Below are 23,051 nucleotides of genomic sequence, written 5' to 3' on the forward strand. Positions count from 1 at the left end.
GAACCGCATTCCCCAGGATCTTTATCTTTCTTAAGAATTAACGATATAACTGCCTGACGCATAGTCAAAGGTAGTGAGCCGGAGGTATATGATTCTTCATAAACGGAGAGCAAAAGTGGAGTGAGCTCCACAGCAAACCTTTTAAAAAATTCACTGGGGAACCCATCTGGACCCGGGCTCCTGCCACTCTGCAGAGATTTTACTGCTACAAGAAATTCTACTTTAGTCAGTGGTGCATCAAGCTTACTTAAAGCTTCCGCATCGATCGTAGGTAGATCGATTTGTTCAAAAAATGCTTTTAATATGGCTTCATCCCCGGGTGATTCTGATCCATATAATTTAGAATAAAACTTAAGGAAACAGTTATTAATCTGTGAGTGGTCTATATGTCTGATACCTTGATCATCTTTTATTTCAGATATGGTTTGATTTGCTGTCTTTTGACGTAACTGTTGGGCAAGGATCTTCCCTGTCTTCTCACCATGCTCATACGTCTTACAATTAATTTTGTTAATCATATTTTCAGCATATTTTGAGGATAGAAGATTATATTCCGTCTGTGCCAACAGCCTTTTCTTGTATACCTCAGGAGACGGAGAACGGGCCATTATAGCATCTAGATCTAAGATATCTTTTGTTAATTCCTCCAGGCGTCTCATCTGATTTCTCCTTACAAAAGCCATATAAGATATTATCTGACCTCTTAGATATGCCTTCATCGCTTCCCAAATAACTGAAGGAGAAATTCCCGGGGTTGTGTTCTGTGTTAGAAAGAAATTAATTTCGTTTGAAATAAATTTCACAAAGTCTTGGTCAGCCAATAATAGCGTATTCAACCGCCAGGGACGGTACTCGTTATGTGTTGTGGGAATTTTTAGGTCCATCACCACTGGGGCGTGGTCTGATATCACAATAGCCTGATATTCACAATCGGTAACTAAAGGTAAAAGACGCTTATCCAGAAATATATAATCTATTCGGGAGTATGTTTTATGAACATGTGAAAAGAAAGAGTAAGCCCTGGAGCTTGGATTACGAAAGCGCCATATATCAATCATTTTATAGGTGTCCATAAAGACTTTAATTGCTTGAGCCGATTTCGAAAAGGAAAGATGTGAGGATGAACTACGATCTAAATATGACAGGTTGCAGTTCATGTCTCCTCCCATAATAAGATGATGTGAATCCATATAAGGCAGTCGAGTGAAAAGAGAATTAAAAAAGGAACTATCATCCCAATTTGGTGCGTACACGTTTAGAAGTATCACTGGAATATTATATAATCTACCTGTTACTAATATATATCTACCCGCTGGATCAGCATCCATACTTGACATAATAAATGGAACTGATTTGCTAATTAGTATAGCAGCTCCCCTTGATTTTGAATTAAATTTGGAGTGATACGCTTGTCCCACCCATCTTCCCTTTAATCTAGAATGATCACAGATCCGTAGGTGAGTTTCCTGTAGAAAAGCAATTCCTGTCCCAATCCGCCTCAGATGTGAGAATACTTTACTACGCTTTACCGGATGATTCAAAGATTTAACATTCCAACTTACCAATTTTACCTGGCAGCCCGTCACTTTACTCTTTAGATGTGCATTGGCCATATATTAATCATAGATGTAGTGAAATATTGACAATAGTACACCACAGAGGCCTCTAATAACTCAGCATACCTTAAGCAAACAATAACAATAAGAAATTGTGCAGTTAACCCCCAACCCATGTCACCTAACATAACAAGGTGCTCTAAAACCCCTACACAGCAAGATATACACATTAACGTGCTAACTAGGGTAAACTAGTGGTACAAGCAGCCCAGCACCACTTACATAAAGAAAAATATAACAGTTTAAGTGGCCTATATACCGAATGAACATATTATTAAGCCTCTTGGTTATATGAAATGTAGATTGCAGTCCACTCATAATTTTTAGTTTCTTATGAAGACACCTGCATTGTTTATAAAGACCAAATATAATCCCATAAAAGGATAAAGTTTCATAATAGGATCCTTCATCTTTGGTTACTCACCAACAGACCTGACTGTGTCTGACTATCTATCTGCATTACCCAGTCTGTGTGATGTTGGCCTTCACATATGCCATGGCCTCAGCTGGATCTCTGAACTCTTTCTCAGTCCCATTATGCGTGATACGGAGCTTAGCTGGATAGAAAATGCCAAAACGAGTTCCTTTATGCCCGCGGAGGATGTTCTTAACGTCGTTAAAAGCTGATCTGGCACGGGCTACACTAGGTGGGTAGTCGGGAAAGATGAAAATCTTAGTACCGTTAAACTGCAGAGAGCCAGCCTCTCTAGCCCGACGAAGAATATCCACACAGTCCTGATAATAGTGAAGTTTGGCCACGATAGCACGAGGTTTGCCACCCTCCTGCCTCAATTGCAGGCTGCGATGTGACCTATCCACTATGACCTCCTTCTCCAGATGCAGGGCTTCCTTCAATAACTTTGAAACTGCGGCAGGAGAGCTCGATCCAGAGCTCTCAGTCACATTAAGAATTCGAATATTCGACCTCCTCATACGTCCTTCCAGGTCGACACATTTCTCCTGCAGACCAGCCACATCCTTACCAAGCTTGTGCACTGTTACTTGCAGAGTAGTGATATCATCTGAGCATGTGGAGAGGCCATGTTCCATTTCCGTAACGGTCTGTTTCATACTGTCCATGTCCGCTCGTAACACAGCCACGCTGTTAATCACTTCCTCTTTAACAGCCCGTAGCTCAGACTTCATTCCCGCAAATTCGTCTGCGAGTACACTTTTCAGCTCAGACCTTAATAGAGCGGTGATGTCTTCCTTCAAAGACGCGAGAATCTCGGCCTTCATCTCTGCCGTCTCCGTCATTTTATCTTTGGGTATCGGTTGGGTATCACCCGAGGTGCTAGACCTGTTAGCGATGTTCCTGCCCGTAAACGTGAATTGACGTAAATTCTTAGCCATTTACTCGCCTAATCCGTCCAAAAAGTAAATGAGTATATTGACTACACATTCAGATAACTAACCTATGACTTTATTTTGTAAAACAAATGCCACAAACTATATTTATTAAAAAAAGTAAGCGGAGCTCGAAAAAAAACAACCTACGCCATTGCCTGTTCACTAGCGCCCCGAAACACCCATTTTAAAGACATTTCTTCTTCGACAAAGGACAACATGATCTCCTCAAGTATTCTGATATATTTAAACTGATCCATGATCCCTCGTATGTGATAAATAGGTGTAACACCATGGTATGAAAAACATCCCCATATCATCATTTTGTACCACCATGCTTTACTGTCTTCACAGTGAACTTTGGCTTGAATTCAGTGCTCGAGGGTCGTCTGGCATACTGTCTACGGCCACTAGACCCAAAAAGAACAATTTTGCTTTAATCAGTCCACAAAACGTTGAGCCATTTCTCTTTGGACCAGTCAATGTGTTCTTTGGCAAATTTGAACCCATTCAGGACATGTCTTTTTCTTAACGGGACTTTGCAAGGAGTTCTTGCTGGTAAACTGGCTTCACTTTCACAATCATCTTCTGTACTCACTGGTAACTTCAGATGTTCCTTGATCTTTCTGGAGGTGATCACTGACTGAGCCCTTGCTATTTTGGCTATTCTTCAATCTATTCAAACAATAGTTCACAATAGTCACTTCAAGGTATTTGAGATCATTTTAGATGAGCAGCCTATAATTTGCTGCACTTCTCTGTATTTTTTTTCCCTCTACAATAAACTATTTAATCAAAAAACGCTGTTCATCAGAACAATGTCTGGAACAACCCATTTTACTCAGTATTTCAAAAGGAAATCTGCTATGACCAACCTGTGCAACATTTGCCACCCACCTACCTTAAATAAGGGCCAAAATTGACACCCGTTCTTCTGCAGAATGAATGACTTCACCAATTGAACTCCTCACTGCTATTATTTTGAACAAGCCCCTTTCAATCAATGCTTCGATTACTCAGAATGAGCGGCATGCATGTCCTAATTGTTGGGTTCGTTTTGTTTTCATTACTCTACTACACTTTCAAGTACATTATTTGCTATGTAAAAATATGACTTTTACTAAAAACAGTGATTTATCAGGTTAATGATGTTGGACTGCTATTTTTTTTTAACACCACTGTATGTGAAAAAGGAAACAGTGGGGCAGTGGGGGTCCTATTGGGGTTCCTTTCAGTTGATATGGGGCACAGTGGGGTGACAAAGCCTACAGACGAACAACAAATAAGTTACATTCGCTAACTGTAAACCCACAAAGTTCATTTGTACAGTAGGTGGGTGTATCTTATAAAATAATCAACAAATTCATGTAGCAGACAGGTGTACCTGATAAAGTGCTTGGTGATTGAGAATGACCCCACACTGTAACAGTAAGTAATTAAATGGCTTTCTGTACATCCCTATTTATTGCAACTGCAAATAAATATACATACATCATGATATACATTATATCAGTTCTTCTCTGACACACCAAGATTCAAAAAACATGCTTTTATTTACGCTGAAAAGGCCTCTTATTTGTAAACCTTTGTTTTTACTTTCCAAATGTATTTTCTAATAATTTCTTACTGTCTAAATTAACCACATGTAAAAACCTCTGGATGTTCTATACATGTTACTTATTTCATACAACTTAAGTATATATATATATATATATATATATATATATATATATATATATATATATATATATATATATATATAACATTTAAATGACATGAGTAAATGGAACTGAGTAAAGTACAGAACTGAGTACAGAAAGAGGTGAGAGAAAGTATTAAAACAAAACCAGCAAAACCATATCATATAACACTTAAAAAAGCCCTAATCGTGTAAAGAAACTGTTCATCCTGACCAGTAGTATTAGATTTAATCCAAAGCAGGATGCAACAGCATCACATTTGGCAGCCCTGCACACTTAGACTTTTTCATCTTGTCAGTGGCTTTTTGGAGGTCGTCCTGCCTGATGGGTCGGATACAGTCTTCTCTTGATCTGAAAAGAAAGGCAGGTAAATAACAAGGCCACATTAGTAACTACAAGCTTAATCAGTTCAAAGTGAAAAGAGTGTTCTTGGTACTTCACTCAGGCTTTAGCCCTGAAACCTCACATTTCAAATAAAAGAGACATCAGAGGGCACTTGGATGGTGCAGTAGTAAACAAACTAGCATATCAGAGTTCATCTCAAACTCGCAACTGGCAGGTCGAGCGCATTTAGAGGCAATGATTGGCTCATCCAATGGTGGGAATGCTGGAGGGGATTCCTCATAACTGCTGAAATAACGACCTCTGCTGGCTGATCGGTGATGGGGGATAATGGGGATCGATACGGGACTCTTCTAGTGTGATAGGGATCCCACGGTCAGCTACTTCACATGAAGCGGGCGTGTGTTAGTCATGGCACTCCTCGGTCGGAAGTGGAGGTCGGCAGTGAAATGTTATTGGGTACTTGAAAGAAAATTGGGGAAATTAGGGCTGCATTGTTTAGAATGTCATTACAGTACATCAGAGTATTTTTACATCCATACATGCCTGCTCACTACAATGCTATACCAACTTTATTTTTACGGTATCCCACAGATACTAAAACAATTTACCAAACTGGGATCTGGCTTTAAATAAAGCTTCTTTAAATGCTCATTAGTGGGATGTTAAAAAGGGCAGTTGTAGCCTAGTGGTTAAGGTACTGGACTAGTAATCTGAAAGTTGCAGGTTCAAGCCTCCCCACTGCAAGGTTGCCACTGTTGGGCCCTTGAGCAAGGCCCTTAACCCTCAGTTGCTTAGTATAATGTCACGGTACTGTAAGTCGCTTTGGATAAAAGTGTCTGCTAAATGCAGAAATTGTAAATGTAAAAAAAAAAAAAAAAAAAACACCAAATGACTGGGCCATTATAACTTTGTTCCCCTGTTTTGTTAATTTACATTCTCTTACCCACACTGGCTCTTTGGCACAATGCTCCTGCCCACAACCCCCAAAATTATTATTGTGCCACAGGATGTCATGTCCAGACCCACAGACGTCTTGAAGTGACACAAGGTTCTGCATTGAAACTTCAGAAAGCAGTGACATCCTTTTTCTGTTGAATTTTCTTAAATCATGGGCACATAAAGTGTCACATAAAGTGGATTTGGGCATGCATTAAAACTTCTCATGTAATGCCACAAATAGAGCATTTAACACAAATAAAAAGCAGGGGAAAAAAAACTACTCAGTACGTTCAATACAGCTCTGCATGGGTTTCCTGCAGTTACTCCAGTTTCCCTTTGCTTTATTAATACATGCCAGTAGGAGAACTGGCTACTTTAAATTACCCCTAGGTAGGTGTCCCCTGTGACAGGGTAATAATAATAAGGGTAATCTTACCCTGCATCCAGTGTTTTTGGCTAGGCTGCTCATCTATGATGCCTCCCTTAGCTAATGTGGTTAGTAAAGAGTCACACTGATTCCCTTTTCGTATGAACAAAGGAAAATTGCGTCACAGAGACCACACACCAAAGTCTTTCATCATAATTTTCACTTTGTGACTGCAGGAACAGGAAAATAACTGTAGCCCTGAATTTAGACACATTACAATTTGAATTAGGAGTTTGTTTGTTTGATTTTAATACCGTATCACCACATTGAAGCTATTTATACGGCGGTACATAGGTTGCGTATTGTTCTTTAAAACAAATTATAGAAGATGTTTTCGATTGAAATGCGTAAAAAAATTTTGTACTTTTCCTGGTGCTGTTGTCTTGAGCAGGTTTTGTAGGTTTTGTATATTGTTTTCATTAAAGAATTTCAGTCTTTCTGTGTTTAGTGTTGGTCAGTCCGTCAGTATGTGTTTAATTGTTAGTCTATCTTTACATAGCTGGCAAGTTGGTGCAGCTTACACTGTAAGAAGATGCTTGTGTGTTAGCTTGGAGTGTCTGATGCGGCATCTTGTAAGGATAGTCTGATTTAGTCGACTGTCCATTCTAGTGTGGCATTGTCCTACCTTTGGCTCTATTTCATATAGTTTGTTGCGAAGTTTGCTGTCCCGTTTGTTTTGCCATTTGTTTTTAATGAGGGAGAAGATTTTTGGAAAGGCGTCTGTGGGGGGGGGTTGGGTCGCGTGGTGATCGTATCTACAGTTGATGTCCTAGCAATCCGATTCGTTCTTTTATTAGCTGGAATCCCTACTGAATTAGGAGGGTGCCAACATACCTTCAGCCATGTACAAGTAGACGAATGCTTGTGACATCAGGTATATTAAGTATAGTAGTCCTACATCCATTTCTTAATGAATTGTGGGCGCAGACACACCTATCTGACTGCACACACTTATATTTGCGGCGAGGCTCTGAACAATCGGCTTGATTAAAAATGTAAACCGATAGCACTAAATCTAGAATCTAGCTTAAATCTACACAAACACAGCAGCAACATGAACGTATCATGATCTCATCAGAGCAGAATCTGATAAATGACAAAGAAGCCAGACACACACCCTTCATGTGTGCTTGTCCACACCCTTTCTGCAAATATGAAAAAGCATGCTGGGGGAGGATACACATGTTTGTGCAAACTGGAGTATAACCAGATGAGGAGAGAGGGTGGGGTGAATTTTTGGCCACTTAAGATGCACACTGTGGGTACAGAATTATTGATTGTTGTCCATCTGTTCCTCTCTATAATTTAACATTCTCTCTTCTTTATTCAAAAGCGACCCAGAGGGCCACCACTGACCATACTGTCACGAACCATGAAATGAGCCTTTCCTGTGTAAAATTCAAAATTTAACATTTTTCATTGGAGCAGCATTCAAGTGCCTCACATTTACTGGTTAATTTGCACTACGAGGCATCCTAGCAATCCTACGGCAATTCAGTTAGCAATTGCTTAGTCAAAATGTCCAAGATGTCGAAGTCTAAAGCAGCTAAAAACACGACTCGGGTAACTGAGTGTGGAAAAAACTCCCAACCAATTCTGTGGACGAGTAGGGCAGTTGTAGCCTAGTAAAACTTGAGACTATGCAAAGGCAGGGGGCCCAGGGCCCATCTTTAACAAGTGTGTAGGCTCTTCAGTGCAGCATTCTGAACAAAAACAATAGCAACATTATGTTTGTAGATGCAAAAAATGGCCTTGTAAATGTAACTCCAGCTTGTTTTCCCTTTGCAAAGATCATAATCATAATCATAATCATAATCAACCACTAACAGGTGCCATGATGAAGAGATAATCAGTGTTATTCACTTCACCTGTCAGTGGTCATAATGTTATGCCTCGTTGGTGTATATATCGGCTGTGCTTGAGGAAGGGAAGGTTGGACAGGATCTCTTCTGTCTGCGTGGACACCCGGCCAGGTCGGTTGCTCTGCTGAGATCCGAACCTCAGGTCTGAACACTCCACAGTGCTGTGTATGCTAGCATGTTAAACAATGTGCCACCTGAGCTCTCCTACCCCTGAATGTTGTTCTATACACACACCTCTGCTCCCTGTATTTCCAGTAGAGTGTTTTAAATACTTACGTGCCCTCAGCGTGCACCAGGTCCCGTACACAGAACAGAGCTGCATCCCGACACATCTCTCGGAGGTCACTTCCTGAAAAGCTGTCAGTCTCTTCCGCTATTTTACACAAGTTCACGTCATTCACCACCTATGCCATCGGGGATAATAATAACAATAATTTAAAAAAAACGTTTATATCGTGTATACTGTAGGTCTTAGACTCATGGACTGTATGTATAACACTTACATTCTCGTTTTCCAGAATAAGCTTCAATATTTGCTCCCTTTGTTTTGGCTGCTACAAGAGAAAAAGAGGAAAAGCTGAAAATCGTATCTCACACAAAATCAGCTTTGCTTTTACGGAAATTAAACACGTGGAGATACTTACTGGCAGATTAATGTGAAACCTTGTGGGCATCCTGCGCAGTATAGCCGAGTCCAGATCCTGAGGGCGGTTGGTTGCACCCATTATTATGACCTTTGCAAAGGGAAGCAAACTCAAGTTACATTTACAAGGCCATTTAGTGCATCTACAAACATAATGTTGCTATTGTTTTTATTAAGAATGCTGCACTAAAGGACCTATGTGCTCTCCAAGGATGAACTTTGGGCCCCCTCAAGTTTTACATTTCCAGCAGACACTTTCATTCAAAGCGACTTACAATTATGGCCAAATACCATGCAAAAAAATTAAGGGTTAGGGAATTGCTTAGGGGTCCAACAGTGGCCACCTGGCAGTAGTGGGGCATGAACCAGCCACCTTCTGATACTTAATTCCCTTGTGTACTCTGGTGGCTGGTTCAAGCCTCATCACCACCAGTTTGCTACTGAACCCTGAACAAAGTGCTTAACATACTATTGCTTCCACTTTATTACAAGTGACTTTGGATATTTATGTATTTATTAGGATTTTAACGTCATGTTTTACACTCTTTGGTTACATTCAGGACATAATTGGTAATTATTGCTTACACAAGATTCATCAGTTCAAGTTTTTAAACTCATACACAGTCATGGACAATTTTGTATCTCCAATTCACCTCACTTGTATGTCTTTGGACTGTGGGTGGAAACTGGAGGTCCCGGAGGAAACCCACACAGACACGGGGAGAACATGCAAACTCCACACAGAAAGGACCCGGACTTCTCTACCTGGGAATAGAACACAGGACCTTCTTGTAGTGAGGCAACAGTGCTACCCAACAAGCCACCGTGTCGCTCAGTGACTCTGGATAAATGCTTCTGCTTCATGCTCTAATTGTACAAACCCATTTCCAGAAAAGTTGGGACGATTTACAAAATGTAATATAACAAAAATCTGTGATTTGTTCATTCTCTGGAACCTTACTGTAAGTGACTTAGTGTACTGTGACAGTATATTTTTTAAGCCATTGAACGTTAAAGGCCTTGCTCAAGGGCCCAACAGTGGCAGCCTGGCAGTGGTGGGGCTTGAACCAGCGACCTCGGTTACTAGTCCAGTACCTTAACTGTTAGGCTACAACTAGCCAAAAGTACAAAGTAATGACTTTTAATGTTTTTAACTGAGAAACCTGAATGTATTTTATAAATCTAAACAAACTTAGAATTTAATGTCTGCAACACACTCCAAAACAGTTGGGACGGGGCAAATCCATGTAGGGTAATGTGATTAAACAAATTAGGAGAACAAATGAATCACTTGATTTTGAGATTGTGGCACTTGTTCACTCATTAATGTGACATATTTAAACAAGCTAATGCACCACAAAAAGACTTGCACTTTACCTGGCAGCTGTAGTCTGTGTCTAGACCGTCCCATAAGCTCATGAACTGTGCCTTCATCATAGCAGTAGCCTCATGGTCTGAACTGGAGCGGCTTCTTAAAAAGGAGTCTGTAGCGGCAAAAGAAAATAACAGTTTTTATTAAATAACTGGGTGATTTAATGTGCCTTTTATTATTGTAATGCCATATTTAATCTTCTTTTCTTTGCTGTACAGCATCAATAGATCTTGTTATATTTAACATCACCACAGAGTATTTTATTAGTCTATTGATGGCAATTTTATTTCCTAATACTTTAAATTTGTCAACTTTTTGTCGAAATTATGTTTGGCATGAAAAGTTTAAGTGGATATTATTTAAGTAATTTTTAATCCCATTCTGAGATATTACTGAATTGGTACAAAATGTAACTCTGTTATTCTTTTACACAACACCTACCATTATTTGGGCAAAGGTGCATGTGAGATAGGAGACTTTAATAATTTATCAAGCAGCCCAAAGGTAAAAGATTAGGGTTTCTGAGAATAAACTGATTTTGATAATTAACCAATAACTGACAAATTCATTTTCTAAGCAGTGTTGTGCAACACAGAGTTGTGCAACGTTTTACTCCCCAGCAACATTTACACACGTGTTTGCCAGTCTCTAGTTTTACAGACTGTATATGGTAGGTCTAATCCTGAACAACTGGATATGAATATTAAGTTTTATGACATAAAGTTATAACAGATGACCATATTAGCTAATGTTGCTTGTTAGTCAGGAATAGTTTTGTGATACCGTTCCCTTTATAGGGCAATTGTAGCCTAGCAGTTATGGTTCTGGACTAGTAATCAGAAGGTCGCTGGTTCAAGCCCCAACTCTGCCAGGTTGCGACTGTTGGGCCCTTGAGCAAGGCCCTTAACCCTCAAATGCTTAGACATTATACTGTAAGTCACTTTGGATAAAAGTGTCTGCTAAATGCCTACTTGGTCAGTTCCTTGGCAAAAAAGCAAATCTGAGCTGTGTTTATGGTATTGATGTGAATTTAGACAGGGCAAATGAGAACAAATGTAGCCAAGTTGCAGACTGCTAGACTTTAATTCATACTTAATTTAATTCATAAAGCCTGAAGTCCTGCTGATATAAGCAAAGTTGCCTGTCCGATATTGCTGACGATTTGCCATCCTATAACTGCATTCATATTCTACTTAAATTAAAATATTACATTCCCACTTTTCCTTATAAAATCTTATCTGTAATCAACTGGTGCACTAAAAAGCACTATAATGTTTCTGTTTGCTAGTTTAAAACCAATTCGTAAAAAAACTGTTTCACTAATTACTGTGTGAATGCACTAACCAATCTCATCAATGAAGATGATGGAGGGCTGGAGCTTGATGGCGAGTGAGAAAACGGCTGCGGCCAGCTTCTGTGACTCGCCGTACCATTTATCAGTCAGAGTAGAGGGCTGCAGGTTGATGAAACGGAATCCGGCCTCTTTGGCAGTGGCTTTGGCTATCAGGGTTTTTCCACACCCAGGCGGGCCAAACAGAAGCACTCCTGGTAAACACAACAGTCATCAGTCTGGCACTGCTTTAGGGGTGTCACTAAACTGGTCATTGATATGCATGATGAAGCAGTTTTAATGTTTTTACATACGGGTCCTTACCTTTGGGGGGCTGGAGCAGCTTTGAACCCTCAAACAGATGCCTTTTCTGAACGGGAAGAATCACTGAATCTTTCAGCTCGGTAATGACGTCATCTAGGCCAGCGATATCACTCCATGTAATCTGCAGAAACACATCAACTCTGTCTTAAGTCATTTTCTTTACATTTTAATTCAGTTTTAGGGATTGACAGTAGCATTTTGTCACAGAGCCACAAGTCTGACTTTTGCAAATGTTTTACTTATGTGACTGAGTGATTAAAACACTTTTTCTAACTATTTCACAAATTTTCTCCCCTAATCTAGTCATATCCAATTACCCTGATTGCATTACGCTTCACCTCCACCAATACAACCCTCCACTGCTGATTAAGGAGCTTCACAACTGACACACGCCCCCTCCGACACGTGTGCAGTACCGACTGCATCTTTTCACCTGCACGAGGCGCGTTCATATGCGGATCAGCTTTGTGCATGGAGAGCCTCACCCTGATCAGCATTATTCCCCAAATCTGCACAGGCGCCATCAATCAGCCAGCAGAGGTCGTATTTGCACCAGTTATAAGGAACCCTGGTCTGGCTCATCCCACCCTGTGAACAACAGATAACCGTTGTTCATGTAGCCACCCAGCCCAGCCAGATGGCAGAGCTGAGATTCGAAACGATGCATTCAAAATCCCAGCTCTGGTGTGCTAGCGTATTTTAACGCTGCGCCACCTGAGCAGCTCTGATTGGATATTTGACTAATTTATTGGAATGTATTAGAAGTGCCACACTTCAGTTTTCTTATTTAAATTGGGATTTAAATAAAGCAGCTGCAGCCCAACAGCCATCAAAACTCAATGAGCTGGTGAAGAATGGGCAAATATTTCACAAGAGAGTCGTCAGAGCTTGTTAACACTCACAGAAATCGCTTAATAGAGGCTAACAAGCGAAAAGAACGTTCCACCAAGTACCGAGGCTGGGGGTCGACATTAGGGCACATGAAAACTAGATGTTTTTCTTTTACTTAATACTATTTAGTGTGCGAGTGTGTGTGTGGGAAGGGGGGGGGGGGGGGGGGGGGGGGGGGTGAATATTTGCAGTTGCAGCTGTATGTATTTACATACTGTTGTGCATCCTTGTAGACGATGCGGCAGTGTGTGTGTTTTAAATAGCAGTGTTGTCCTTGTCACCATGAGGTCTTTTTAAAGCTTTTAAAATAAATTAAAAGTATACCTTAAGGTGTGGGACTAAACGACCTATTGATTTTCACAGCATGTTTGTATTTCAGGCTTGTTTAAACTGGGCTGTTTGTGTATTTATCACTGATGTGCGAACTGTTGTTAAGAGTAAAACGTTAGTGTATGGACAGCTGGCTGAGATGTGAACAGATTAAAACTCTGTGTGCTTTGTCAAAAATTAGACAGAGTGTAAACAAACAGCTTACGCACATGTGTCAAATAGATGAATTATTAGCAGTGTGTGTGTGTGTGTGAGTTTTAATGCTTTGACTGTCTATAGCCAGCAAATATATTATGCCTCCAGGTTTAAAGTCCAGGTAAAATGATGTCAAAAGCTGCTGTTATTTAAAAGTGTTTACATAAGTGTGATCTGATTTTCCTGGCTGTGTTTTTTTCCTTACATTTGCTCCTGTAACTAGGTGTCACCACAGTGGATCTGGTCCATAAACCCTCCTATTTTATTCAGGCTTGAAACCAGCACTGAGCACACTTTCTGGTTGGTATAATTGGTATTTTTGACTGGATTCTTTTACAAAAATATATACTGTGGGTCAAAGAGGGACCTAAATACGTTCGCCTATAACTTCGCAAATGTTGATCAATTTTTTGAAATTCTTTCACTGTTGCATTCAGAATTAAATGTGAGTATATTGACTATCACATATTAAGTGTGTAGCTACAATAATAATGATACATTTTTACAAACAGTGAAATTTTCATATTAACAGTGCATGACAACTGTAGGCGGCACGGTGGCTAAGTGGGTAGCACTGTCACTTCACAGCAAGAAGGTCCTGGGTTCAATCCCCAGGTGGGGCGGTCCGGGTCCTTTCTGTGTGGAGTTTGCATGTTCTCCCCGTGTCCACGTGGGTTTCCTCCCACAGTCCAAAGACGTGCTAGTGAGGCGAATTGGAGATACAAAATTGTCCAAGACTGTGTTCGATATAAACCTTGTGAACTGATGAACCTTGTGTAATGAGTAACTACCGTTCCTGTCATGAATGTAACCAAAGTGTAAAACATGACGTTAAAATCCTAATAAACATGACATCTTTAACTGTAAATTATCTGGTTTTGAAACAAACAATGAATTGCTTATAATTACTATACTGTAGAAACTAGTGTGTGTGACATGACAGTACACATATATTGTCACAGTGTTGGTTGCTACAGTTATCCATTATACAGTGTATCACAGAAGTGAGTACACCCCTCACATTTCTGCAGATATTTAAGTATATCTTTTCATGGGACAACACTGACAAAATGACACTTTGACACAATGAAAAGTAGTCTGTGTGCAGCTTAAATAACAGTGTAAATTTATTCTTCCCTCAAAATAACTCAATATACAGCCATTAATGTCTAAACCACCGGCAACAAAAGTGAGTACACCCCTTAGTGAAAGTTCCTGAAGTGTCAATATTTTGTGGGGCCACCATTATTTCCCAGAACTGCCTTAACTCTCCTGGGCATGGAGTTTACCAGAGCTTCACAGGTTGCCACTGGAATGCTTTTCCACTCCTCCATGACGACATCACGGAGCTGGCGGATATTCGAGACTTTGCACTCCTCCACCTTCCGCTTGAGGATGCCCCAAAGATGTTCTATTGGGTTTAGGTCTGGAGACATGCTTGGCCAGTCCATCACCTTTACCCTCAGCCTCTTCAATAAAGCAGTGGTCGTCTTAGAGGTGTGTTTGGGGTCATTATCATGCTGGAACACTGCCCTGCGACCCAGTTTCCGGAGGGAGGGGATCATGCTCTGCTTCAGTATTTCACAGAACATATTGGAGTTCATGTGTCCCTCAATGAAATGTAACTCCCCAACACCTGCTGCACTCATGAAGCCCCAGACCATGGCATTCCCACCACCATGCTTGACTGTAGGCATGACACACTTATCTTTGTACTCCTCACCTGATTGCCGCCACACATGCTTGAGACCATCTGAACCAAACAAATTAATCTTGGTCTCATCAGACCATAGGACATGGTTCCAGTAATCCATGTCCTTTGTTGACATGTCTTCAGCAAACTGTTTGCGGGCTTTCTTGTGTAGAGACTTCAGAAGAGGCTTCCTTCTGGGGTGACAGCCATGCAGACCAATTTGATGTAGTGTGCGGCGTATGGTCTGAGCACTGACAGGCTGACCCCCCGCCTTTTCAATCTCTGCAGCAATGCTGACAGCACTCCTGCGCCTATCTTTCAAAGACAGCAGTTGGATGTGACGCTGAGCACGTGCACTCAGCTTCTTTGGACGACCAACGCGAGGTCTGTTCTGAGTGGACCCTGCTCTTTTAAAACGCTGGATGATCTTGGCCACTGTGCTGCAGCTCAGTTTCAGGGTGTTGGCAATCTTCTTGTAGACTTGGCCATCTTCATGTAGCGCAACAATTCGTCTTTTAAGATCCTCAGAGAGTTCTTTGCCATGAGGTGCCATGTTGGAACTTTCAGTGACCAGTATGAGAGAGTGTGAGAGCTGTACTACTAAATTGAACACACCTGCTCCCTATGAACACCTGAGACCTAGTAACACTAACAAATCACATGACATTTTGGAGGGAAAATGACAAGCAGTGCTCAATTTGGACATTTAGGGGTGTAGTCTCTTAGGGGTGTACTCACTTTTGTTGCCGGTGGTTTAGACATTAATGGCTGTATATTGAGTTATTTTGAGGGAAGAATAAATGTACACTGTTATATAAGCTGCACACAGACTACTTTTCATTGTGTCAAAGTGTCATTTTGTCAGTGTTGTCCCATGAAAAGATATACTTAAATATCTGCAGAAATGTGAGGGGTGTACTCACTTTTGTGATACACTGTATGTAAAGAACAAGAAATATTCAACTCTAGTTGTTCTGTTTGTTGTCGTCATGTACTTGTACTGTTAATTCTATGTTGTATTATGCTACTGGGGCTTTAATTCCTTTGGGATAAACAAAGTATCTGTCTGTCTGTGAGCCACTGACAAGTGCACCTCTTAATGACTAAGCTGTTCCGACCACCACCACCCCCGGTACAAGTGTATGTCTATGTTTAGAAAAATACACTGTGTGTTTTTAAACTGCACTCTGCTACTACATAGTTTCAGTAACATGCTATAAATTGGAAGTATATTAACGATAAGAACAGCATCCTCACATGCATGCTTAATGGATCCACCAGATGGGCTGCAATGCTCATCTCATATTCAGAAAGCTTGACGTTCTTCACTCCGATCTGCTTCATGAGTTTCTCTGCCTAAACGAGGTACAAACATTTAAATCACTGTTAGCCGATTCACACATTTACTTGTTTCAGACACAAGAAAATTATATTGAGCAAACTAATGACATTCACTCCCTACTCCTAGAACTGCAAAGCAAATTAGTACATGATTAAAGAATAAACTTCAGTAAAATGCAAGTAAAAGATAATTCCGTTTTAGATGAACTCACCTGCTTTTGCGCTTCCATTTTTTGCTTTCTTGTGGGATCAATAGCATCCACCATCCACTTTATTGTAACATAGGTGACTGCACCGAATAATGTGAGGCGAAAGAGCAAACCAATAACCTCACTGCGACCCAAGGGGCGGGTTATGTTTTCCGCTGGAATGTCTTTCAGTACCATCTTTACACTGTGTCTGTGGAGCATAAAAAACAACCAAAAAATACATTTAAATCAACATAAGACATACCTTAAAACATTGGCAAACATTCGCGACTTTGTGCCTATGTCCATGTGAAAGGGGGCATTATGAACATTGTTTGCAATTGCAAAAGCAAATAAAATAAAAAATAATTTTAAATTTGGTCATAAATTGACATTTTATTGTTCATAGTTAAAATTATCATGTATCGTTCATATGAAGATATCACTGTTTGTAAAAAATTATCATTATTATCGTAACTACATACTTAATATGTGGTTGGCAATATTATAACTTTATTATAAACATTCAAATTTAATTCTGAAGGCAACAATGAAAGAATAAAAAAAAAAGTCCCTCTTTGTCTTACAGTATATATTTATTTAGAAGAATACATTTTACCAACCAGAAAATTATATGTGGTGAATATATAAAAGTCCCTCCCCCATTTAAATATATATAAACATAGCTTATATACACGCCTATGTTGAATTTTTCTTACAGTTAATAAATACAGTTAATAATGTTTTGAATTAGAGCACCTAAAGCTGTGCTACAAGTAGTTAAAGACCAAAGAAGGTAAAGTTGTTTTGAGTCAGGGACTTTCCTCCAGTTACCTGACCTAAACCAGTGAGCATTTATCAGGGTACTTTAGGACAGATAAAATCCAAGCATTCTGTAACATCTCAAGATGCTTTCTGGACTGTTGTGAAATCATTCTGGGAGAATGTATACTATCATATAGGTGTAACAGGTACAGGAAATGTTTTGGGCATTTTAAGAACCTTAATGGCAATTCAGGTAGAAGAACAGTGCTCCAAATAAAATATAAAACCATCAGTGTCAGATCAGAAAATGTTCACTAATAAAAGTCAAGAAAAGAACTAGCACACTAGGCAGGAGAAAAACACCACCACTGAACAATGCCATGTCATCTTGATTTTTTAAGTAAATAAAACGAAACATCCTGTACAGGAAGCAAAGTAGCAGAAATAAATATAAAATAACAGAATAAAGTAAATGATCTTGCTATACCCCTGTATTACCCACCAACCAATGCAAATGATGTACTTTTAACAGGGCTAATTGTAATCTTAAGTGGAATGGTTTTGTCGAAGTATTAAGAGTGAAGCTCCCATCTCTGATTTCTAAATATTTTGTTTAAAAGAAACTGAAAGTTAATTGAATATAGAGCGGCGTGTTTAATACTGATACATAATATGTATAATACAGTAATTATCGATTTTTCAATATTATGCTTTTAGGGATAAAACACTATTAGACAAACAGTTGATCAACTAGCTTTCAGTAGTTACTATCACAGGCAAGAGATTTATAATAACGATAATATCTAAAGCAGATGTAGCGCCTTTGTCAACAGCTTGTTTGAAAGCTGGGGTCAGAACACAGGGTCAGCCATTGTACAGTGTCCCTGGAGCCGAGAGGTTTGGGGCCTTGCTCAAGGGTCCAACAGTGGCTACAGAGCTAAACCAGGATTAAAACCCACAACCTTCGGATTGATAAGCTAAAACCCTACCCATGACGGCAGTGATAGCCTAGTGGCTAAGGTACTGGACAACATTTACATTTTCAGAATTTAGCAGACGCTTTTATCCAAAGCAACTTACATTATACAGTCTAAGCAATTGAGGGTGAAGGGCCTTTACTGGTGGGATTTGAACCTGCAACCTTTTGCTTACTAGTCCAGTACCTTTACCTCTAGGCTACAACTAGCAATCAAAAGGTCACTGGTTTAAGCCCCACCACTGCCAGGTTGCCACTGTTGGGCCCTTGAGCAAGGCCCTTAACCTCCAATTGATTAGACAATATACCATCAAAATGCTGTTAGTAGCTCTGGATAAAAGTGTCAGCTAAATGCCGAACATGTAAATGTAGGCTACCACTGTCAGTTTATATCTTTTAAGCTGTCCTTAGTTTAAACTCTTAACTTGTTTAGAAAGCAGAAGATCGGTTGAGTTTTATCAGCTCAGATCTGAGTTAAATCAGTGTATGATCAGTCAGTCAGTCGTTATAATCTGAGCTTTTATCGTTTATCTGAATCCAGTATGAGTTAGCTTTAGCACCGCGGCTAACAGAAACTGAAAGCTCATGTGTCAGTGCTGAGCTTCGACCTTTCATTAGCTCCACTCTCACTTCTCTTTTATATCAAAACACGTTGTTCTACACACAACATAAACATTACAAGTTAATATCAGAGGTTAATGTATTTGGTTTGGTGCTGATATGAAATGAGCTTCACTGGATGAAGTTACATGACACACTCACCTCCACCACACTTCCGGCTTCTTTCCGCTTTACTTCGGTGGATTTAATGGTGGGATGTGAATAACTATGGAGTGTACAGCGCCACCTACTGTGTGTAACGCACGCACACACACACACACACACACACACACACAAGGACACGAACACACACTCAGCCCTACAAACACACACACACACACACACACACAAACACACACCCACCCCATACACAACTACACACAAACGCACAAACACTCCACACACCCCTACACTATACACACAAACATACACACACAGTCACCCCTACATAACTACAGACAAACACGAAGACACAAACACACACTCACCCCATACACAACTACACACAAACACACAGACCCAAAACACACACACACACACACACTCACCCCTACACAACTACACACAAACACAAGGACACAAACACACAGACACACACTCACCTCACACAACTACACACACACACTCCACACACCCCTACACAATACACACAAACATACACACACAGTCACCCCTACATAACTACGGACAAACACGAAGACACAAACACACACTCACCCCATACACAACTACACACAAACACACAGACCCAAAACACACACACACACTCACCCCTACACAACTACACACAAACACAAAGACACAAACACACAGACACACATTCAGTCCTACACAACTACACACAAACACAAGGACACAAACACACAGACACACACTCACCTCACACAACTACACACACACACTCCACACACCCCTACACAATACACACAAACATACACACACAGTCACCCCTACATAACTACAGACAAACACGAAGACACAAACACACACTCACCCCATACACAACTACACACAAACACACAGACCCAAAACACACACACACACACACTCACCCCTACACAACTACACACAAACACAAGGACACAAACACACAGACACACACTCACCTCACACAACTACACACACACACTCCACACACCCCTACACAATACACACAAACATACACACACAGTCACCCCTACATAACTACAGACAAACACGAAGACACAAACACACACTCACCCCATACACAACTACACACAAACACACAGACCCAAAACACACACACACACTCACCCCTACACAACTACACACAAACACAAAGACACAAACACACAGACACACATTCAGTCCTACACAACTACACACAAACACAAGGACACAAACACACAGACACACACTCACCTCACACAACTACACACACACACTCCACACACCCCTACACAATACACACAAACATACACACACAGTCACCCCTACAAACAAACACGAAGACACAAACACAAACTCAGCTCTACACACAAACACAAGGACACGTACACACAGACAAACACTCACCCCATACACAACTACACACACACACAAACACACCCCTACAAAATACACACAAACACTCCACACACCCCTACACAATACACACATACATACACACACAGTCACCCCTACATAACTACAAACAAACACAAAGACACAAACACACACTCACCCCATACACAACTACACACAAACACACAGACCCAAAACACACACACACACTCACCCCTACACAACTACACACAAACACAAAGACACAAACACAGACACACACTCAGTCCTATACAACTAGACATAAATACTGACACAAAACAAACACACACACCCCTACACAACTACATACAAACACACACACACACACACACCTACACAACTACACACAAACACACAGAGACATAAAACAAACACACAGACACACACTCAGCCCTACACAACTACACACAAACACACAGACCCAAAACACACACACACACACACTCACCCCTACACAACTACACACAAACACAAAGACACAAACACACAGACACACATTCAGTCCTACACAACTACACACAAACACAAGGACACAAACACACAGACACACACTCACCTCACACAACTACACACACACACTCCACACACCCCTACACAATACACACAAACATACACACACAGTCACCCCTACAAACAAACACAAAGACACAAACACACACTCAGTCCTATACAACTACACATAAATACTGACACAAAACAAACACACACACCCCTACACAACTACATACAATCACACACACCTACACAACTACACACAAACACACAGAGACATAAAACAAACACACAGACACACACTCAGCCCTACACAACTACACACAAACACACAGAGACACAAAACAAACACATAGACACACACACACACACACTCAGTCCTACACAACTACACACATAAACACACAAAAAAAACTGTGGCGGCTCCGGGTTGAGGTGCTGGACAAGTAATCAAAAGTTCACCATTTTAAGCCCCATCACCTCCAAGTTGCCACTGTTGGGCCCCCAAGAAAAGGCCCTTAATTAACAACAGTAAGTCACTTTGGATAAAAACGTCTGCTAAACGCTGCACATGTAAATGTAAAACACATACATCTACACAAACCAGACAAACACACAGACAAAAGACAAGCACAAACAAACAAACACACAAACATGCACAAAACAGTAAGAAAGGCATGGGTTCGATTCCATTTGCACCTCTGGAGACCCCACGAGGGGCTCCGACCACAATACTGGAGAATAATGGTTTGTGGTAGAATCGATTTTGCATTTAACCAGCAGAGGTCAGTGTGGTACAGACAGTTCTCAGCAGTGTTTGACTAATAGGGTTTATAATGTATTTAATCGAATTTTAATGTTTTACACTTTGGTTCCATTCGTGACAGGACATGTAGTTACAGGTTACACATGATTTATCAGTTCAGGTTCAGTGTCAAACACCGTCACGGGAAATTTGATATCTCCAATTGACCAAACTTGCATGTCTTTGACTCTTTGAACTGTGGGAGGACACTGGAGCTTTTGGAGGAAACCTACACAGACACGGGGAGAACATGCAAACTCCACCTGGTAGTCGAACCAAAACCTTCTTGCTGTGAGGTGACAGTGCCACCCACTGAGCCACTGAGCCGCCATAAGGTTTATAAAGGAGCATCATCTGTAGGGCAGAAACGAAAATGGGTGCTGTATAGCCTTAGGATTACTGAGTTCCAAACTCACCTTAGGTCCCTGGCTGTGGGGGTATTGCCATGTCCTTATCTGTTTTTACTGGGCAGCGATAGTTCTCTGGTTAAGGTACTGGTTCAAGCCCCAGCAATGCCAGTTTGCCACTGGTGGGCCCTTGAGCAAGGCCCTTAAGACTCAATTGCTTAGATTGTACTCAGCCACAACTGATAGTTGCTTTGAATAAAATAATCTGTTAAATGATGTAAATGTGATGTACTGAAAACTCAAGTTTTCTCCCATTTTCTAAAAATAAACCAGTGGGTGGACTAGCTGCTATATGTAAATTGTCCCTAGGTGTGTGTGTGTGTGTGTGTGTTTATTTTTACTTGTTTAATTTAACCCAGTAAATTATACAAAGGGTCTCCAAACTTATGCATAATTTTGTATACTGACTGAAAGCTCACCAGCTAATCAATAATAATCATCACCAAGAAAGTTAAATGATATTGTAAAATAATATATTATATACTTTTATTAGTGTGTATATTACTGACAAAGATAATATACACATATATGTTCTGTCATATATTACGAACAATACACTATATATACAGTATATATATATATATATATGTACAAAATACACTTGTGGGCCTTCTTAACATATTTTTATATGTTAACATAACATATCTTAACACATTTTTTCTTTTTTTGCACACATAAATATGTGTTTCAATCATTCAATTACAAAAACATAATTCAGCAGAGTCGGAGCCAACTGAGAGACATGACTGGGACATGTACCCTTACACCAGTTTTTAAATTGGTAACACCCCCACTCCAAAAAAATTATTTGAATGGATAAAATAACATGAATTAAATATATAATTTGTGGGATTTTTAAAGTAGGGTTGCCAGGTGTACAGGATTTAGATTAAAGAATGGCTCAAACACCAAGACATC

General features: G+C 40.3%; 1 protein-coding gene across 2 annotated transcripts; it reads right to left on the minus strand.

The window, feature by feature from the left end:
- Positions 1–4,740: 4,740 nt before the first annotated feature.
- atad1b (ATPase family AAA domain containing 1b) lies at positions 4,741–19,070 on the minus strand. 2 transcript variants are annotated; one of them, XM_063003833.1, is made up of 10 exons: positions 19,047–19,070; positions 16,568–16,754; positions 16,272–16,370; positions 11,906–12,026; positions 11,596–11,796; positions 10,257–10,363; positions 8,881–8,970; positions 8,740–8,790; positions 8,513–8,640; positions 4,741–5,014 (listed from the first exon to the last, which is right to left on the minus strand). In XM_063003833.1, the coding sequence occupies exons 2-10, from the start codon at positions 16,739–16,741 to the stop codon at positions 4,891–4,893; spliced, it is 1,095 nt and encodes a 364-aa protein (XP_062859903.1). In that variant the 5' UTR covers positions 16,742–16,754; positions 19,047–19,070; the 3' UTR covers positions 4,741–4,890. The 2 variants fall into 2 exon arrangements, with proteins under 2 accessions (XP_062859903.1, XP_062859902.1); XM_063003832.1 differs by lacking the exon at positions 19,047–19,070 and having other exon boundaries at positions 16,568–16,775.
- Between the last annotated feature and the right edge of the window lie 3,981 nt (positions 19,071–23,051).

The sequence above is a fragment of the Trichomycterus rosablanca genome, chromosome 10, assembly GCF_030014385.1.
Source record: "Trichomycterus rosablanca isolate fTriRos1 chromosome 10, fTriRos1.hap1, whole genome shotgun sequence".
NCBI classification, from domain to species: Eukaryota; Metazoa; Chordata; class Actinopteri; order Siluriformes; family Trichomycteridae; genus Trichomycterus; species Trichomycterus rosablanca.